Source organism: Anguilla rostrata, chromosome 11 (genome assembly GCF_018555375.3).
Source record: "Anguilla rostrata isolate EN2019 chromosome 11, ASM1855537v3, whole genome shotgun sequence".
Lineage (NCBI taxonomy): Eukaryota > Metazoa > Chordata > Actinopteri > Anguilliformes > Anguillidae > Anguilla > Anguilla rostrata.
Genome location: NC_057943.1, coordinates 21,202,873 through 21,218,303, shown reverse-complemented (window position 1 = coordinate 21,218,303; position 15,431 = coordinate 21,202,873). Strand labels below are relative to the sequence as shown.

Genomic DNA, 15,431 nt, shown 5'->3' with positions numbered 1-15,431 from the left:
TATTCATTAGAGCTGCCAGCTAAAAGCATTAGGCATCAATCAAATCAATGCCTGCTTTTATGTATGCATGTAATTATTCAACTCTGGTTTTTAGCTATATGGTGGAGCGACTCTAACAGGAACAGCCGAAAGAAGAAGAAGAAGAAGAAGAAGAAGAAGATAGAAAGACTCTTGAAACTCCACATGAGAGAAAACCTGTCAGTCAGCACCCACATTGAGAAGATTCCTTTTCATAACAGATTGAAACCCTCTGTGATATTTTCAAAAAGATAATGAGAACAACTGTGATTAGAGAATGGTTATTCATCATTTCAGCACATGACATGATGTTTGTCAGGTTGTCTGCATGTTTCATCATATAGTAAGTCCTGAAGCAAAGAATAGTAGATAGTACAGAGAAGTACCCCGCAAATGCAAATTAAGGTGGTTTGCTACAGGTATACAATACACAAAGGGGTATGGTAGCTAGTTAATTAGCTGTGTATTTAGTTTCTGTCAGGTTTCTGTGTGGTTGTTCACCCTACTGTAAGTGAAAGCGTGTGTTCTATCAAGTTTCACATTTGCAACCTGACAAAAATGGTAGCATACTTGTTCCAGTCATTAAATTCTAAACCTACAGAATGTGTAATTTTCTAAATGTGTAAAGTTTCATAAAATCCTGTTACAAAGAATGAAGGTGTAGACATATATTGCAGTGTTGTACATTGGGTTTATTTTTTTCTGAACTGGCATAAGAGGCACTCATCGTATGTCAATGTCCAATATGCAATGTTTTTACAAAAAGCAATGTGCTTATTTCCTGGCCGGGAAACCAGCAGCCAATAAGTAATCACCACATACTGTTTTTTTTACCTTCACAGAAACCTTAATGTCCAGAGGCTATAGGCAGCCTTTTATCTCAAGAGCCTTTACACTGCACTGATCTGTCTGTGAGAATGTTTTTGTCGCTAGGATACAAGGATACTTGATCTGAGCTTCTGTTCCTGGGTCAACACAGAAAGGAACATGCAGGCTGGGGGAAACCGGGAGAAAATATGGGATCCCAGTCCCTTCAGAAAGCAGAAGTAAGTGTGGACATAGTTCTTGTATGGCATTATTTTTTACCTTTCATATACTGCACAAGTTTCCCCCTGCTGAAGGCAAAGCCAAAGCATGGAAACCATGTTGTCACTTGAACATTGTTCTGCTGAGGCTCTATTCTACAAACAAAAAGCCTGTTTGCTGTTTGAGCTTTGCAAAGGGTGTGTATTAGATGTTGCCAATTTGATGCATTCATATTTGGCTATGAAAAATGTTAGTGTGAGGAATGGTAAATGAGGTTCTCAAACAGCCGGCCATTGAGATCAAAAGAAGAATCATTTAGTACTGTAGCACTCATTGTGTTTAAAGTCCTTTGCAAATTAAATTGGTGCCTACTATCCTCCTCATGTCTGGTATGAAAAAAATATGAACTATGTACAATTTAAGCAAAATGATTTAAGGGCGTTGCATAAATCATGTAAATCATGGTGATTAAAGTGATGTGTGTCCCAGTGAACATTTTTGTGGTGAAAAGCTTTCTAGATTTACACTCCTCTAGACATTTCGATTCTGGCTTTTGCTCACTAGGGTGTTTTGTAGGCAGGCATTTCAGATTTTGGTGCATTTTCATCTCATGTCTGTAACAGTTTAGTATTTTCTGTGGTATTTAGGTCAATATCCAACAGATGGAACCTGGTTGCCATTTGCACAAGCAGTAAACATTTATTTTCTTCAATTTTATGTGTGTTTACTGTATATATTTTTCTTAGTACGTTTTCTATCAATAAATACTGCAAAAAACTGTTGTTCTCAGCTGTTCGTGTGCACACTAGGACAACCATCATGGCTTATTTGGGAAAGGATCTGTGGTTGGAAAAGCATCAGACAACAGTGCTGACAGCCTCCCCTTTTCTATTTCCTCAGCCTGACCTTTTGGCCCAAGAGACACCCGGTGCTGTTTCCACATGTCCACACGGACCACTGGACCAAGATGAAATCTAGAGTAAGCTCATTAACTCGGAGGCCCACTGCTGTGCCTGTTTCTCATGTTCAGTGGCTGATGTGGAATATGCTATAGGACCTGCCCCATCTGATGTCTATGACCTTCTCCACAGCAGTGTTCTCAAGCCTGGTCTCCCCTTGCATTGTGGGAAGCGTATAGGTTATCAACCAGTATGGGCAATGTGCTCATTTCATTAAAGTGTACCGTATGATCCTATAAGAATTTTTTGTCAGAAAATGTTAATATGAGAACATTCATTTTTATTTATTTTAAATGCTATCACAGACTGACTTGAAAATTCAAAAGCATATTTACTTAGAACCCTATATTTCTGTAGCTCTTGGGTTCAATTTTACCCAATAGGCAGATCATATACAGAAATGTTTGAGTGGGTTTTTAGGCAGACAGTGTAAAGATGTAATGAAACACTGGAGGAATTCAGAGGTACTGAAAGGTGTTTTTCTTCTGCTGCTTAGGTTCCATCTTGTCTGCTCTCCCTGCCACCAGCTATGGTAATGGAGAAAGGTATAGTGATCAATAGCACTAGAAAGTCTTTAGAATGTCATCAGATTCAAAAAATACTTTCACCTCTGCCCTTCTCAATCAGTCTTCAACTAAATAATGAAATAGAATTCTTTTTTTCTTTGCATTGTAACCTAGCATGAGATTATATCTGACCATACTGTTCTCCCCTGGATGGATAAAATCCATTAGAGCCAGGATTTTTAGCGGAAACTAATTTTACAAAGTATAACTTTCCTTTCTAAATATACAGTGTCTAGGAATAGGACTGCCAATTGTGCATCTTGAATAACAGAAGTGTCAACTACATGAGTGCATTCCTCCAATACACTCACCCTTGGGCCAGTGATTATTTTCTACAGTACAGGCTACACCGCATTACTATTCAGAGGAGATGCCGATTGCTTATTGGTGCTAAATGGATGCCTGTGTGCACCTCGTATCATTAGAATTAGCTAATACAGTGTTAATTCAAAGAAAGCTTACCAACTGAAACCCACACTTGGTTCCTGGTACTGCAGACATAGGCCATGCTCAGACCTACTGTATAATGTGACATCTAATTTATAAGGCCCAGCCTGCAACTACAATACTGAGTGAGGCAATCGAGGACCCTAAAAATATACCTGTATTCTCATGTCTGTTCACCACAATGTTTTACTGAAAAAAAAATTATTTAAAAAAATTTATTTATGCACTTTTAAAAGAAATGAAATTGCTTTTCTCAGCTATTCAATTTATAGTATATTGGGGAAAGTGGCTTATTGGGAGTTGGTAGACCGCTGTGGAAAATACATTTCCTGATTTAAGTGCCTTTTGATTATAAATGGTCTCAGAGTAAATGGTCTATTATAATGGTCTTAAAGTTCTATTTCATAACTTTGGCTTCCATATTTATTTATTCATTTTGTGATAGCCATTACCCTGAAGACTTTTTCATGTACTATCATGCTGCTCTTACGTTGCATCAGTAACTCATATCTGGCATGTCTAGAGCACACTCCTGCCTATTACGATACCAAATATTAAATATTCCTCCTTGTATCATGCTCCTTGTACTGGATCATCTCCAGAAGTTTACTTGTCTCTCACAACTGACTATTTCTGCCCCCTATTGGTCAGAATGTGCTCTGTCATCTCCCTCATTTAACAGTAAGACATTTTGATGACTTACTGTTGACTGCTGTTGACTTACCGTTGACTGCTTCTCTTCTCCTAGGTGTGTCCAGGAGGGTCACTCCCTTGCCTGAGGGACATAGAGAAAATGAACCACATTTGCCTCTGCTAGAGCCCATTGTGACAGAGGTTTTGCAACTGCAGGCTGGGAAAAAGGCATTTGGTAGATTGGTTTTGCATGCCACATCCTACTTCATAAATGTGCATCATACACCGGATATAGTTTAGGGTAAAAAAATCACAAGTTGCCATAATGTGAATATAAAAATCTTGTTAGTAATTGCAGATGCTCACAGGCTGACTTTTAGATAATATCAGTTTGTGATAAGAGTGTTTTCGGTACTTCTTCCAGCTGGGTACACGGTGCAAGGTGCTTTCCTCTATGAGTCTTGCTCTGTTCTCTCCTTCTCCTCTCTTAACCAGGTGCATCCCACAGTGCCCCCTGTGGCCACGGCTCACCTCAGAACCTGCCACAGTACAGGAACGAGTACAACGACCGAGCCAGAATGGGGTTTCGCTACTGGCTCATTGAGAAGAAGGTCCCAAAGAGTAAGCATTCTGTTTACTAATCATTCATGCATGCTTCTCATAGATTACTACTGTTATTCTTATCTCAGCTCTTTACAACCTTGAGGAAGAATGCATGAAATGAAATCTCTGAGGCATTTATGGACCTTGCACTGGTTTGTCAAATGCTTCTCCTGTCTAAATATGGCAACTTCATTCTTGGTCTGGATTATGCTCATGTATCCATCACATGATCTGGAAGCAGCTTCTTAGTCCTGGGCTAGGTGGAAGGAACCAGGCCTTATCCACTGCCCATCGGTCCTGTTCCTACAGGAGTTTTCTACAGAGCTAAGTTGTGACCATGTGACAAAAGACTACACAGCTGTTTCTACAAACACAAGTGGCTGGTACACATCCTTCATATATTGACTACAACATGGCAGTTCTTGAATGTGGCATTTTCAGTGAAGTGAACAACAATTAAACGGGTTTGAAAAAGGTCAACATGCCACACAAGACTGTCAATCAGTAGCATACATGGACCATAGTTAAGCAAAAGAGAAAGGCATGAGTGCACAACAGGGTTACACAGGTTGCCTTTTCAAAAAAACTGGGAAAAACATTTTATATTTTATCCTAGGAAACCACATTCAGAGAGAAAATTGATCGTTGACACTCCTTAGGTATCAATACATGTCAGTGAATTGTGCCAAGTAACAAACTGTCTTCTATCATTTATAGGTTCTGGATACAGCTTTGGAGCCTACAAAACTTTACTTGGATTACCAAGAGTCTGAAAACAGAAAGGGCAGTTTGAAGATTGTTCATGCATATTAAATATTCTATCTGATGAAGCTTTCTTTCATTGTTTTTATCATTTTATTATTGTTATTTTGTTATTTTGAATATGTTCAACAATTTTATTGTTGTGGAAGTGAGGATTCAGTAAAATATATTTATGTTCTGAATACAACAGTGTTAAGAGCTAATGCCCCCATCTAATGTTCAGCACTCTGAATACCAAACAGAAGTGCATCAACAGTTAAAACTTATCACTTACCCAACATATAGAATATATTTATTTGATTTAATTTAGCAATTATTGTCAAATTATGCAACCTGCTGGATCGAACTTTATCAAAATGTGCAACTGAAAACCAGATTAAAATGAATAAAGTTACAACAAATATTCAAAGTCAAATCTAAAGATGAAGGTTTAATTACCTTTAAACAATGCTACAGACATGGACAGGTTACATTCACCAAAGAAATGAATGAGAGAAAATACCAAACCACATTACATTACATTACATTATAGGCATTTAGCAGACGCTCTTATCCAGAGCGACGTACAACAAGTGCCACAGCTTGTTAATCTCAAGACAGACCCAAGAAAACCAAGATCAAAGTTCAAAAACCACAAGATGGCAGAATATTCCAAAAAGCCAGGAATAAATATGTAAATATGCCAGATGAGAAGGCCAAGAATGTCTGCCCCTACACACCAAATACCAAAAAACACCAGCCCCAGATGCAAGTTTCAGATTCCCCAGATTCCAACAGCAAGTCAACCCCCAATTACCACTGCCACAGATGTAAACTGGCTGATGTTAAGCTAACTCAAAAGTATAGAAAGGCCCACATTTTATGTAGTTGCAAGAGGGGGAAACGCCCCCTCTTCTCCTGGCCCATGCGTACTTATTAAATGATCAGGTGAGGTGTGGAAAGGGCAGAGGTCTAGAAGAGGTGTCAGACAAGGACTGGCTTATCTGAAAGCTGACAAATGTATTATTAATGTTGCCTTATATTGCTGGAAGCAGGGCTAAGAACTGTTATATTGTCAAAATATCCATGGTTTAAGCCTCTTTTTGATGGGACCAAACATAAGCCTTGATACGGTGCTAGATGCTCTCTAGTTTGTAGGTAAACTGAGTACAAGGTTAACTTTAGTGGTAGGAAAATGGCAAGCATAGTTTAGCTGTATGGGCTGTTCTCATCATTATCATATATTTTATGAATCCCATATATTATGTCTGCTATAAAGAAGGAAAATTCCATGGATACATTTGGGATGAAAATTTTGGGTAGGGAGGGCAAAATCAAGCTTTAGAACATAGACAGCAGTGTGTGCACGTGTGCGACAATATATTTCTCACGTTACAGGCATTTATCAGATGCTCTCATCCAGAGTGACTTACAGAACTTTTTTTTTTACATTCCATTTATACAGCTGGATATATACTGAAGCAATGCAGGTTAAGTACCTTGCTCACAAGTACAATAGCAGTGTCCTACCTGGGAATTGAACCTATGACCTTTACGTTACAAGACCAGTTCCTTACCCATTATACTTCACTGTTCAGGACAGTTATTTCGATAGTTTTAAAACAAAGTTAGCATTCTGCATAATTTTGTTTTTCATGTCTTTTATCCCACCACTTCTGCCACTACCCCTCCCTCACTTAAACCCCATGATCCAGCTCAGCTATAGAATACCTTTACAAAAATGGAAGTTTCCTTCTTCTTCCAACTACACAGGTGACAATTCTGGACACATAATTATTAAACCCGGTCAGTAGTAATCTTCACCTTCACTAAAATATTTCACACGTAACAAAACCAAAATGCACCCTGTTGGTTTCCACTTGGAACTGGAACTGCTTCTAAAATTGCAACTGGCGGCCCTCAATAACCATTATTTATATACACGTTAAGACTTACAATTGATGATTTCAAGTAAATGTCACAGTTTGATATTCAAACTTAAAATAAAAAAATGAAACTATGGTTCTTGTGTCCTTTGTGGCCATGTTGGCTCTCTGACCCCCAGGGGTTCTGGTGTGCTGTGTTTCTTCAGAAGGAATAAAAAAAACTTCAAGGAAAGACTCGAGAACACCCCAGAATTGTATACAGAGATAAGACCTGCAGCGTGAATTTGAGTTGGCTACATTCCTTTTTTTTTGTCTGTGGGAGGGAGAAGACAGAATAGAAACAGACAACGTTCCCTTTTTTTTTTTTTTTTTTTTTGATCCGGAAGTCCTGAAAATGGTAGCGCAAGCGAAGGGGATGACGACCTGACTTCTCAGGCCCATACACACGTGGAAGTCGGTAGGCGTCAGCTAGCTAGCGTCTAGCTGTAAGTGGTCGAGTGCAGGTACAGGTAGGATAACCTTATTCTCCAAGTTCATTTCCAAACGTGTTGCAAGATAAATAACTATTACACATGGTCTGAACGCATACGAGTTAACTTACCCATAGCTTTATTGCTAATAACTACTCACAAATGAAAATGGTTTAAACACGCGCGTCAGTTTACCACGTTAGCTTTACGAGTTGACAACAATTGATAAATACAACATGATTTAATCACAAATGGGTTGACTTATTTAGTTAGCTAAGTTTGATTCCATAATCAGGCGCACAAGCTGTGCAGCAGTACCTGAAGATGGTCGGTGATCAGGAATAGTTGACAGGACGACGGTTTAAGTTGATGTTGGCGAGCTAACTACTGTTAACCACATGAGGTAGCTCGTTAAAAATACAGTGTTCAGGATGTCCCATTAATAATAAAATGCGCAATGATAGCCAGGTAGCTATATGGTTGTTTGCTCATTTAGAAAACACTTGGTTACAGTCATGCTACCCCAAAGTTTTTAGTCGTTGTGTGCTTGGAGACACTTGTGCTTGTGGATGAATAAAATGAACCGTTAATGAAATTGTTTGGACTGCAGCCATAATCATCTTAAAGAGTAATTCTGCCTGAGGCTGGTACCATGGATCTTGTTCTGTCGTTTGGAAAAATCGCAAATAATGATCCGTTTAACTTTCTTTTCTTTGGTTTTATAAGGCTACATCCAGAGGGTAAACATGTTATTTAGCCAGGTAAATGTAATTGGTTAGGTAATGTGTTTCATGATTACCATTGAGCTCTTAAAAGCGCGTGATTTCCTAGAAAACCTGTGGGGATCTTTTTGTCTTCTAATACAGCACAGGTATTGCGAAATGGAAGATAGGAAGAAGGTGAAATTTAAATGGTTAAAATCGGCGTTATGGTCACCTACTAAATACAGGAAGAACAGCATGGGAGTAGCTACACCAACCCTTTGGCACCGTGACCCCAATGAAGAAGCCTGCTCAGATTCCCTGAACGTGTCAAAGGGCTCCACAGACTCGAATGAACTGGAGAACTTGGACATTCCAAGGAGGCCTTTCCCATCAGCAGATAAACGGAAGGCTTCTAGCTGCCCACCTGTAAAGACTCCAGTCAGGAGGAGGAGAGGTCGGAAAGACCGTAGGAAGCTATTTCACAGGGAAAGCAAGGTTTTTTCCCCTCTTCAAGTAAGTTTGAACCAGAATCTGATACAATCACATTTGTGACACTTATCAATTTCACAATTGCATGTTTTGAATACATTTAACTTTAGTCTTACAGTAAGATTACGAAAGAAATACTGCTCTGTTGGTGCTAAATTATATTTGACTGAGATTAATACAGAAGGGGTCTGTTAGTACTTATGCAATACCTCTTTCAAAAGAAAGCTAACCTCACTTGTCAGCTCATCACCATTTGATACTATGAGCCCAACCTGGTCTACATTGATCCAATGCCTTAAGTGTTCACCCCCTTCAAATTCACATTTTCAGTCTTATTCTTTAAAATTCTAAAATTCGGCATAGCCTATATGATGCAAAAAGATTGAGAATGACATTGAGAATACTCAAAAGCCAACTTTCCTTTTATTGATTTTTGGCTGGACCGCAACAGCGGGGCCAGCCCTACAAACGCGAATGTCTGTGACTGACTGACTGAGTGAGTGAGTGAGTGACTGAGTGAGTGAGTGATGAAGTTACACCATTGGTCGGCCGAGTTATGAAGTCACACCATTGGTCGGCCAGATCACGTGTGTTAGGTCCAGCCATATACTAGGTTTTAACCTGGTCTTGTTTTCATGTCATGTTCATTGACTCTCCAGGAAGCTGAGGTGGACAACCCATGCACCTTGAACGAATCCTTGAAATCCTTAGAGAGAAAGGTTTTAAAATCTCCTCCTAGTGGTGAGAACCACAAAAGCAGGAGTCCAGGGGGTGGTTCCAAAACAATATACACTAAGGCTCTGACAGCTGCCATTGTGGGAGGTGTGAAGAAGCCAATGGAAGTTGAATACTGTGCAGAGAGAAGCTCCTCTACAGCACTAAGGCCCCAAGATGGAGAGTTATCCCTGGACACCAGTGAGGAAATGCCTGATCTTGAGCTTGCCCACGGCATGCATTTTGATCACTCCTTAACAAACAAAATGGAGTCTCCTGTGGGTGAGCACGTTGAAGACCACGACACCTTAGAGTACATTGACACAGACCAGCAAAATGACATGGTTTTGGCTGGGAAGGACACAAGGGTAGGTATTTTCTAATTTTCCTTCCTCTACTCATCAAAATAAATTGTGCTTATTTTCCATGGTAAAGGCCATTTCTGAATGTTCCTGTTGTATAGTCATCCATAATCATTACGCATGATTGCAAAATGGCCAATTGCATTGCGTTCATATAGAGCGGAATCCTAAGACAGAGGTTCCCTGGTCCTGCAGAACCCCCTCATATAATGGCTTTATTCCTAAACTTGATTGCATTTCTGGAAGTATAATGAGCTGTTAATTTTAATTGGAAAATTTTCTGTCGTTTGAGCAATAGTTTGCTCTTGATTCCACATTATATCAGAAACAGCTACTGAATCAATATTTTTTATTAAGTTACAGATTTTCAGTCAAATCAGTTCCCAAAAAACAAATGTTTTATTGATCTGTAATGTACTGTGGAAATTGGTTCCTTTTGAAAGATGTTACATTTTGTATTGCTTTATTGATGGACCTACAGCTGAAATTGTTGAGCTTCTAAATGCAGAAAGTGTGGAAAACAGGCCAGTGAAGCAGAGCAATTTGTGGAAAATGAAGAATTCAAAGAAAAACCAACGTGGAACCTCTGTGCTAAGTTCTCTTCATCAGTGCTACAGGGAACTCCATAATGCATATAATGCTGAAAATGTGACAAAGCTCCTCTTCCACTCAGGACCTCAAACTTTCTAATGTTGTTGGTGTCTGTTTGCTGCCAGTCATTATTTGCACATTATGAACTGGAGAGTGAGGGTTAGTGTTTGATTATTCAAACATTGGATGCCAATCAGCTATCAAAAATGCAATTAAAAGAAATTAGCAAATTAGCTTTTTAAGATAATTGGTTGCAAATTAATGATGTACATATTAAGTGTTGAATTTTAATTACTCTAAAATCTGTAAAATCTGTTTAACCCCCTGTGGAATCTTGTTTCCCCAGAAAATAATTTTGAAAGAGGACTTTGAGGAGCCAGATTGGTCTGACGTGGATGACCCGGTGGAGGTTCAAACCTTTTCCCAGGATGAGGAATGGGTCACAAGCACTCAATCAAATGAGCACTGCTGTGATGATATACTTCCGCCCCTCGAATATGTGGCCAAGCCCCTGCCTCACTTCATGATGCTCCACAAACCATCAGAAACATGGAGTGGTGGAGTCCAGCCACCCTGCAACCCCTTGGCATCAAGCAGATTTATTAGAGAACCTAGTGACCCCTCTCTAAACACATGGAGAGAACAAGTCCAGTCTCCCTGCTGTCCCTCTCCAAACACATTGGATTCCACCAGTCAGTTATCCTTCAGCTACTCTCCAAATGTGTGGAGCAGTGGTGGATTCTATTCCCTGTGTGACATCTCACCAGAAACATGGAGTGCCGGAGTCCAGTTTCCTTCTCCAAACACATTTCAAAGTGTCCAGACCTCAGGTATGTCCTCTGTGATGAGTACAGCTGGCAGCCAACAGTGCCAAGGTAATGTAAATCAGGCTTCTGACCCTTTTGCTCTGCCAGTCTACAGCAACAAATCTAGCTCCAGCTCACATTCATTCCAGTCCAGGGTCCCCCTCTACAGCATGTTCCCCAGCTCATCACTCCCTCCGTCCGACGGAAAGTCAAGGAGGTACTCGGACTCTGGCCTTGCTCACTTTCAGCCGTTTAGGGATTCCACACAGGAACGGACCAGACGGGTGTCCCTGGAGGCGGAGCCTCTCTGGGCACCTCCTACTCCTGGCTTGAGGGAGGGGCAGATGGGATTCATTGACACCCACTGTCACCTGGACATGCTGTACGGCAAGCTGGGCTTCCATGGGACCTTCTCCCGCTTCCGCAGCCTCCACCAGAGCTCTTTCCCGCCCGAGTTCCATGGCTGCATCGCGGACTTCTGCAACCCGCGGATCATGGTGAAGGACTGGATCTGGGAGAGCCTTCTGAAGGAGGAGCTGGTTTGGGGCGCCTTCGGTTGCCACCCACACTTCGCCAAGGAGTACAATGAAGTCCACGAGCGCAGCATCCTGGCAGCCATGCGTCACCCCAAGGCTATTGCGTTTGGTGAGATCGGACTGGATTACTCCTACAAGTGCACCACGGACGTCGTTACTCAGAAGCAGGTACTGGGAAGGGTCACTTGAGAATGTTCCTGTCTGTGGGAATGTCCTTCCTGTGTGAAGTGAGGCTTGATGGTCCCGTCTTCCCACGTTCCCTGCAGGTGTTTGAGCGTCAGCTCCGCCTGGGTGTGGAGATGAGGAAGCCTCTGGTGATACACTGCAGAGATGCGGACGAAGACCTTTTACAAATTATGAAAAAGGAGGTGCCAAGGGACTATAAAATACACAGGTGGGTGAGGTCACGTCTTTACCCACTTTAACGGTAACATCTGTGTTAGGAGACAGTAGTAGTTTAGTGGAAGCATATGGGTGAAATGTTGAGGAACCATATTAGTGAAGTACCATTGGCCACTTCTGTTCTATCTCTTAAAGGTTAAGTTGTATAAAACAATAAAATAGAAAATACACATTACAGATATTTTGCCAACTTTATTCAAAAGTAATGGTTTGACCTTTAAAATAAAATTAATGTTCTAGCCCTTGTAATTGAATTCCTAATGAACACTGACAATCCCTTCCCTGGATGTTCATTGCGCTTAATTTTCTCTGGAAACAGGCACTGTTTCACAAACAACTATGAGGTTATTGAGCCATTCCTCCAGGAATTCCCCAATCTGTCAGTGGGGTTCACCGCCCTGATCACCTACCCCAGAGCTGTGGAAGCCAAGGAGGCAGTCAGGAGAATACCCCTCGACAGAATTGTGGTTGAGACTGATGCCCCGTACTTTCTCCCAAGACAGGTATTGTACAATCAGTGAAACTAGCATGTTACATCTCAATAATAAATATATGGTTGTCACTATTGGTCAGGGGATAGCTTGTAATTTTGTGATTTGTTGTGTGGAATTCACTGTTACATTGTATTACTTTATCAGATGATTTTAATCTCATAGAACTTTGAAGGGAAAGTATTATATGAGATTATTATGAGCATCGGATTTGTATTATTTAGTTTGTGTTGCTACCAAACTAATTGGATGTGTTGTGTATAGTGTAGTATCAACTTCAATATACATTTCATTGTAAGAATGTCTCTAAATGTCTCGCCATCTCTCTCTTCTGTCCACCATTCTTTGTTTATGCATTATCTTCTCAGGTCTCTAAGACTGTTAGCAGGTTTTCACATCCAGGCCTGGCTATCCACACACTACGAGAAATCAGCATCCTGAAGGGAGAGCCCCTCTCCACCGTCTTCGCCACTCTGAGAAGCACTACTGCACGGCTGTATGGCCTGTAACCACCGCCCCACTGTGTGCCTGCTAGTAACATTCTAACCATGCTCACTGCACAGTCCACCACATGCAAAATGTGTAAACCATAGAGACCTTGCTCTGTCCCTGCTGTAGTAGCTTGCAGAGGAGACGTGACGTTTATATTTTTGTATCAACTAGTTTGGGTCTGTAGTCGCCCGAGGAATACCAGTATTGCATAACAGCCGCTGCCTGTACAATATGTTCCCAGGGGGCATTGCAAATGGATACAAAACTGCAGTGGCAATTCTAAGTTTGAAGGCTATTGAATGTTATTGATTTGTACATATTCTCAAACTTCAAAGGCATTAGATGCCAACCTGTTTTGCCAGTTTATTAGTTGTGAAAATAGATGAAAATAACAAAACATTTGCAGTACTCGCAAATGACATTTTATTTGTAGTTTCATTTTGTGTATTTTCTTAATCTGTTGAAAACAGAAATACTTGTGCATTAGGTGGCATAAGATGTCTAGTTATGTTTTCTTTCTCTGTTCTGTCGGTTCAGACTGGTTTCAGTGTGTTTCACTTAGTAGTATTAGTTTGTGTTCCCTTCACGCGGCATTTTCATGTGGTTTCGTGCACCTTGTTCTTTTGCTGTACATTTTGATTAGTGTTCATTCCTTCAATTCAACAATTTAATATACAAGTCTTTAAGACCACATTCCACACAGTTACGATGAAGTATCTTATTGCGTTTTTCCGGTATTCCCCCCCCCGTCTAATTAAAAATGTTTTTAATGGACTCTGTGTTCTCAGAACGCTCAGTTGTTTTCCCGTTATTCCTCATTAATTCTTGCTATGGCTGCTGGAGTTCAACTAACCCACGCACCAAAGTTTTATTACATTTCATCCAGAAACTAAATTTAATTGTGTTAAAATAGATCAGAACAGTGTCCAGAATTTTCAGGTTCATCGGGCACCATGAGGTGAAATGTGGATGGCACTGTGTTCCCTCCCAGTGCAGATCCATTAGAACAGGAGAGCACTAGCAAAAACCCGTTGTCAGTGCTTTGGTTTGCAGTGCTTTGAAAATAAGGAACTGGGAAAAGCTGTTAGTGTTTTGAGTGTATAAGGATAGCGGGGTAGTGAGAAAACGTGTGTTTTCTGTTTCACAGCATCTTTAGTTCCTCAGAATAACAGCTCTACAACGAGAACAAGCCTCTGACTGACGTGGGTGCTCTGTGAGATAGAAGAGAGGCTTTTAGGCATGTTTAATATGTTTTCTTTCCTCTTCATCCTGTGTAGCTCATGACCTACTTTTTTAGCAGGTATATTTTCCTTTGAAGCAATCTCTTTTACATGGCCTCAAGTGTATCAGTGTCGTCTTTCAAGAAGTAACAGGATGGGCTTGCGAGTGGCTCATTTGGCAAAAGACTTGTACATCTGGGGAAGAATGAAAAAATGCGCACTAACATTGATTTGCAGTTTATGGGTACCTTTATAAAGGCTGCATGATGTTCCTCGGCATAGGTTAAGCTTGTTTTTAATTAGTCTTGCCCTGATGTAGATGCAAGGCTTGTTACTTTCCGCAAAAAGTGCTTTGAAGTCTTTTGTGTATCTCACCACTCTTGTTACTACAGCTGTGCTTTTGGCCAGCTGTCTGATTTAACTTTATACAACCTTATTTTTTGTTCCACTTTGCTTTGTTTTCTACCGTTTTGAGTCTTTTAAATATATGGACCCTTCACTTCCTGCAAGCTTCTTGTTTCTTGACACTGCCACACCATTAAGGTCACACTGCTTTTTCCTTCTTCTCCACACTGGCCACACAGTGGTCAGCATGAAATCATTTAGCCATCACCAATCCCACGAGTTGAAATGACAGTAGGTAATAAGGAATAAGCACATGGAGTATCACTGCCCTTCATGTCAGAAACACATAAATTACTTCCCACCCCACAGTTGCTGAATTGTTGCTTATTGCATTCCACTTTCAAAGTAGCATACTCCATTAAACAAAAGACTGCTCACTGTGGAAACACTCAAGCAACGTGTGCTTCATGACTTCACATGCAAAGCTACAGTGAATGCAATTTAAATTTCCTCCGTATCAAAAAATGAAAATGACCTGGCGCAACTTCACAACTCAACCAAGGTGCATGAAAAAGAAATAATTAACAAAAGCAGAAATCGGAGTATTGTGGATATTCTAAACGTTTTTCCTGCTTATGATGCTTGTTTGGAGTCCGTACAGAGAAATACTTTCATTTACAAAAATTATAGACATTATTCAGTTTAAGACCCTGTGAAATCATAACCAAGACCATAAAACTCTATAGTTTATGTAGTTATAAAAAAAGAAAAATAGTACATTAAAAAATACATGATACAAATTCAATTGTAGCAATTTATCGTGGTAGCAACAAGGTTCTTTAACTTCCCAGTACGTGGGGATGTAGTCATTTGGAAACTGTTTATCTGAGAATTAGCATGGCATTTTACATTTTGGCCAGCCTAGTAGGC

The 15,431-nt window shown here is 40.4% G+C and overlaps 1 protein-coding gene and 1 long non-coding RNA gene across 6 annotated transcripts; one reads left to right on the top strand and one right to left on the bottom strand.

Annotated features, from left to right (window-relative positions):
* Nucleotides 1–2,278: 2,278 nt before the first annotated feature.
* LOC135234273 (uncharacterized) lies at nucleotides 2,279–7,819 on the bottom strand. The gene is made up of 3 exons (XR_010324061.1): nucleotides 7,668–7,819; nucleotides 3,741–3,791; nucleotides 2,279–2,530 (listed from the first exon to the last, which is right to left on the bottom strand). It is a non-coding gene; the product is annotated as an uncharacterized LOC135234273 (long non-coding RNA).
* Nucleotides 7,232–14,660, top strand: tatdn2 (TatD DNase domain containing 2). 5 transcript variants are annotated; one of them, XM_064298708.1, is made up of 7 exons: nucleotides 7,232–7,388; nucleotides 8,216–8,566; nucleotides 9,202–9,624; nucleotides 10,556–11,719; nucleotides 11,818–11,945; nucleotides 12,273–12,456; nucleotides 12,813–14,660. In XM_064298708.1, the coding sequence occupies exons 2-7, from the start codon at nucleotides 8,231–8,233 to the stop codon at nucleotides 12,951–12,953; spliced, it is 2,376 nt and encodes a 791-aa protein (XP_064154778.1). In that variant the 5' UTR covers nucleotides 7,232–7,388; nucleotides 8,216–8,230; the 3' UTR covers nucleotides 12,954–14,660. The 5 variants fall into 5 exon arrangements, with proteins under 5 accessions (XP_064154778.1, XP_064154779.1, XP_064154781.1 ...); XM_064298709.1 differs by having other exon boundaries at nucleotides 7,246–7,382; XM_064298711.1 differs by having other exon boundaries at nucleotides 7,250–7,388; nucleotides 8,299–8,566.
* Nucleotides 14,661–15,431: the final 771 nt, after the last annotated feature.

What these genes read in the sequence shown, in the direction of transcription:
- tatdn2 (XM_064298707.1), top strand. An exon ending in AGGGACTATAAAATACACAG is followed by an intron (nt 11,946 to 12,272) that starts GTGGGTGAGGTC and finishes CTCTGGAAACAG; the next exon opens with GCACTGTTTCACAAACAACT. An exon ending in CGTACTTTCTCCCAAGACAG is followed by an intron (nt 12,457 to 12,812) that starts GTATTGTACAAT and finishes TTATCTTCTCAG; the next exon opens with GTCTCTAAGACTGTTAGCAG.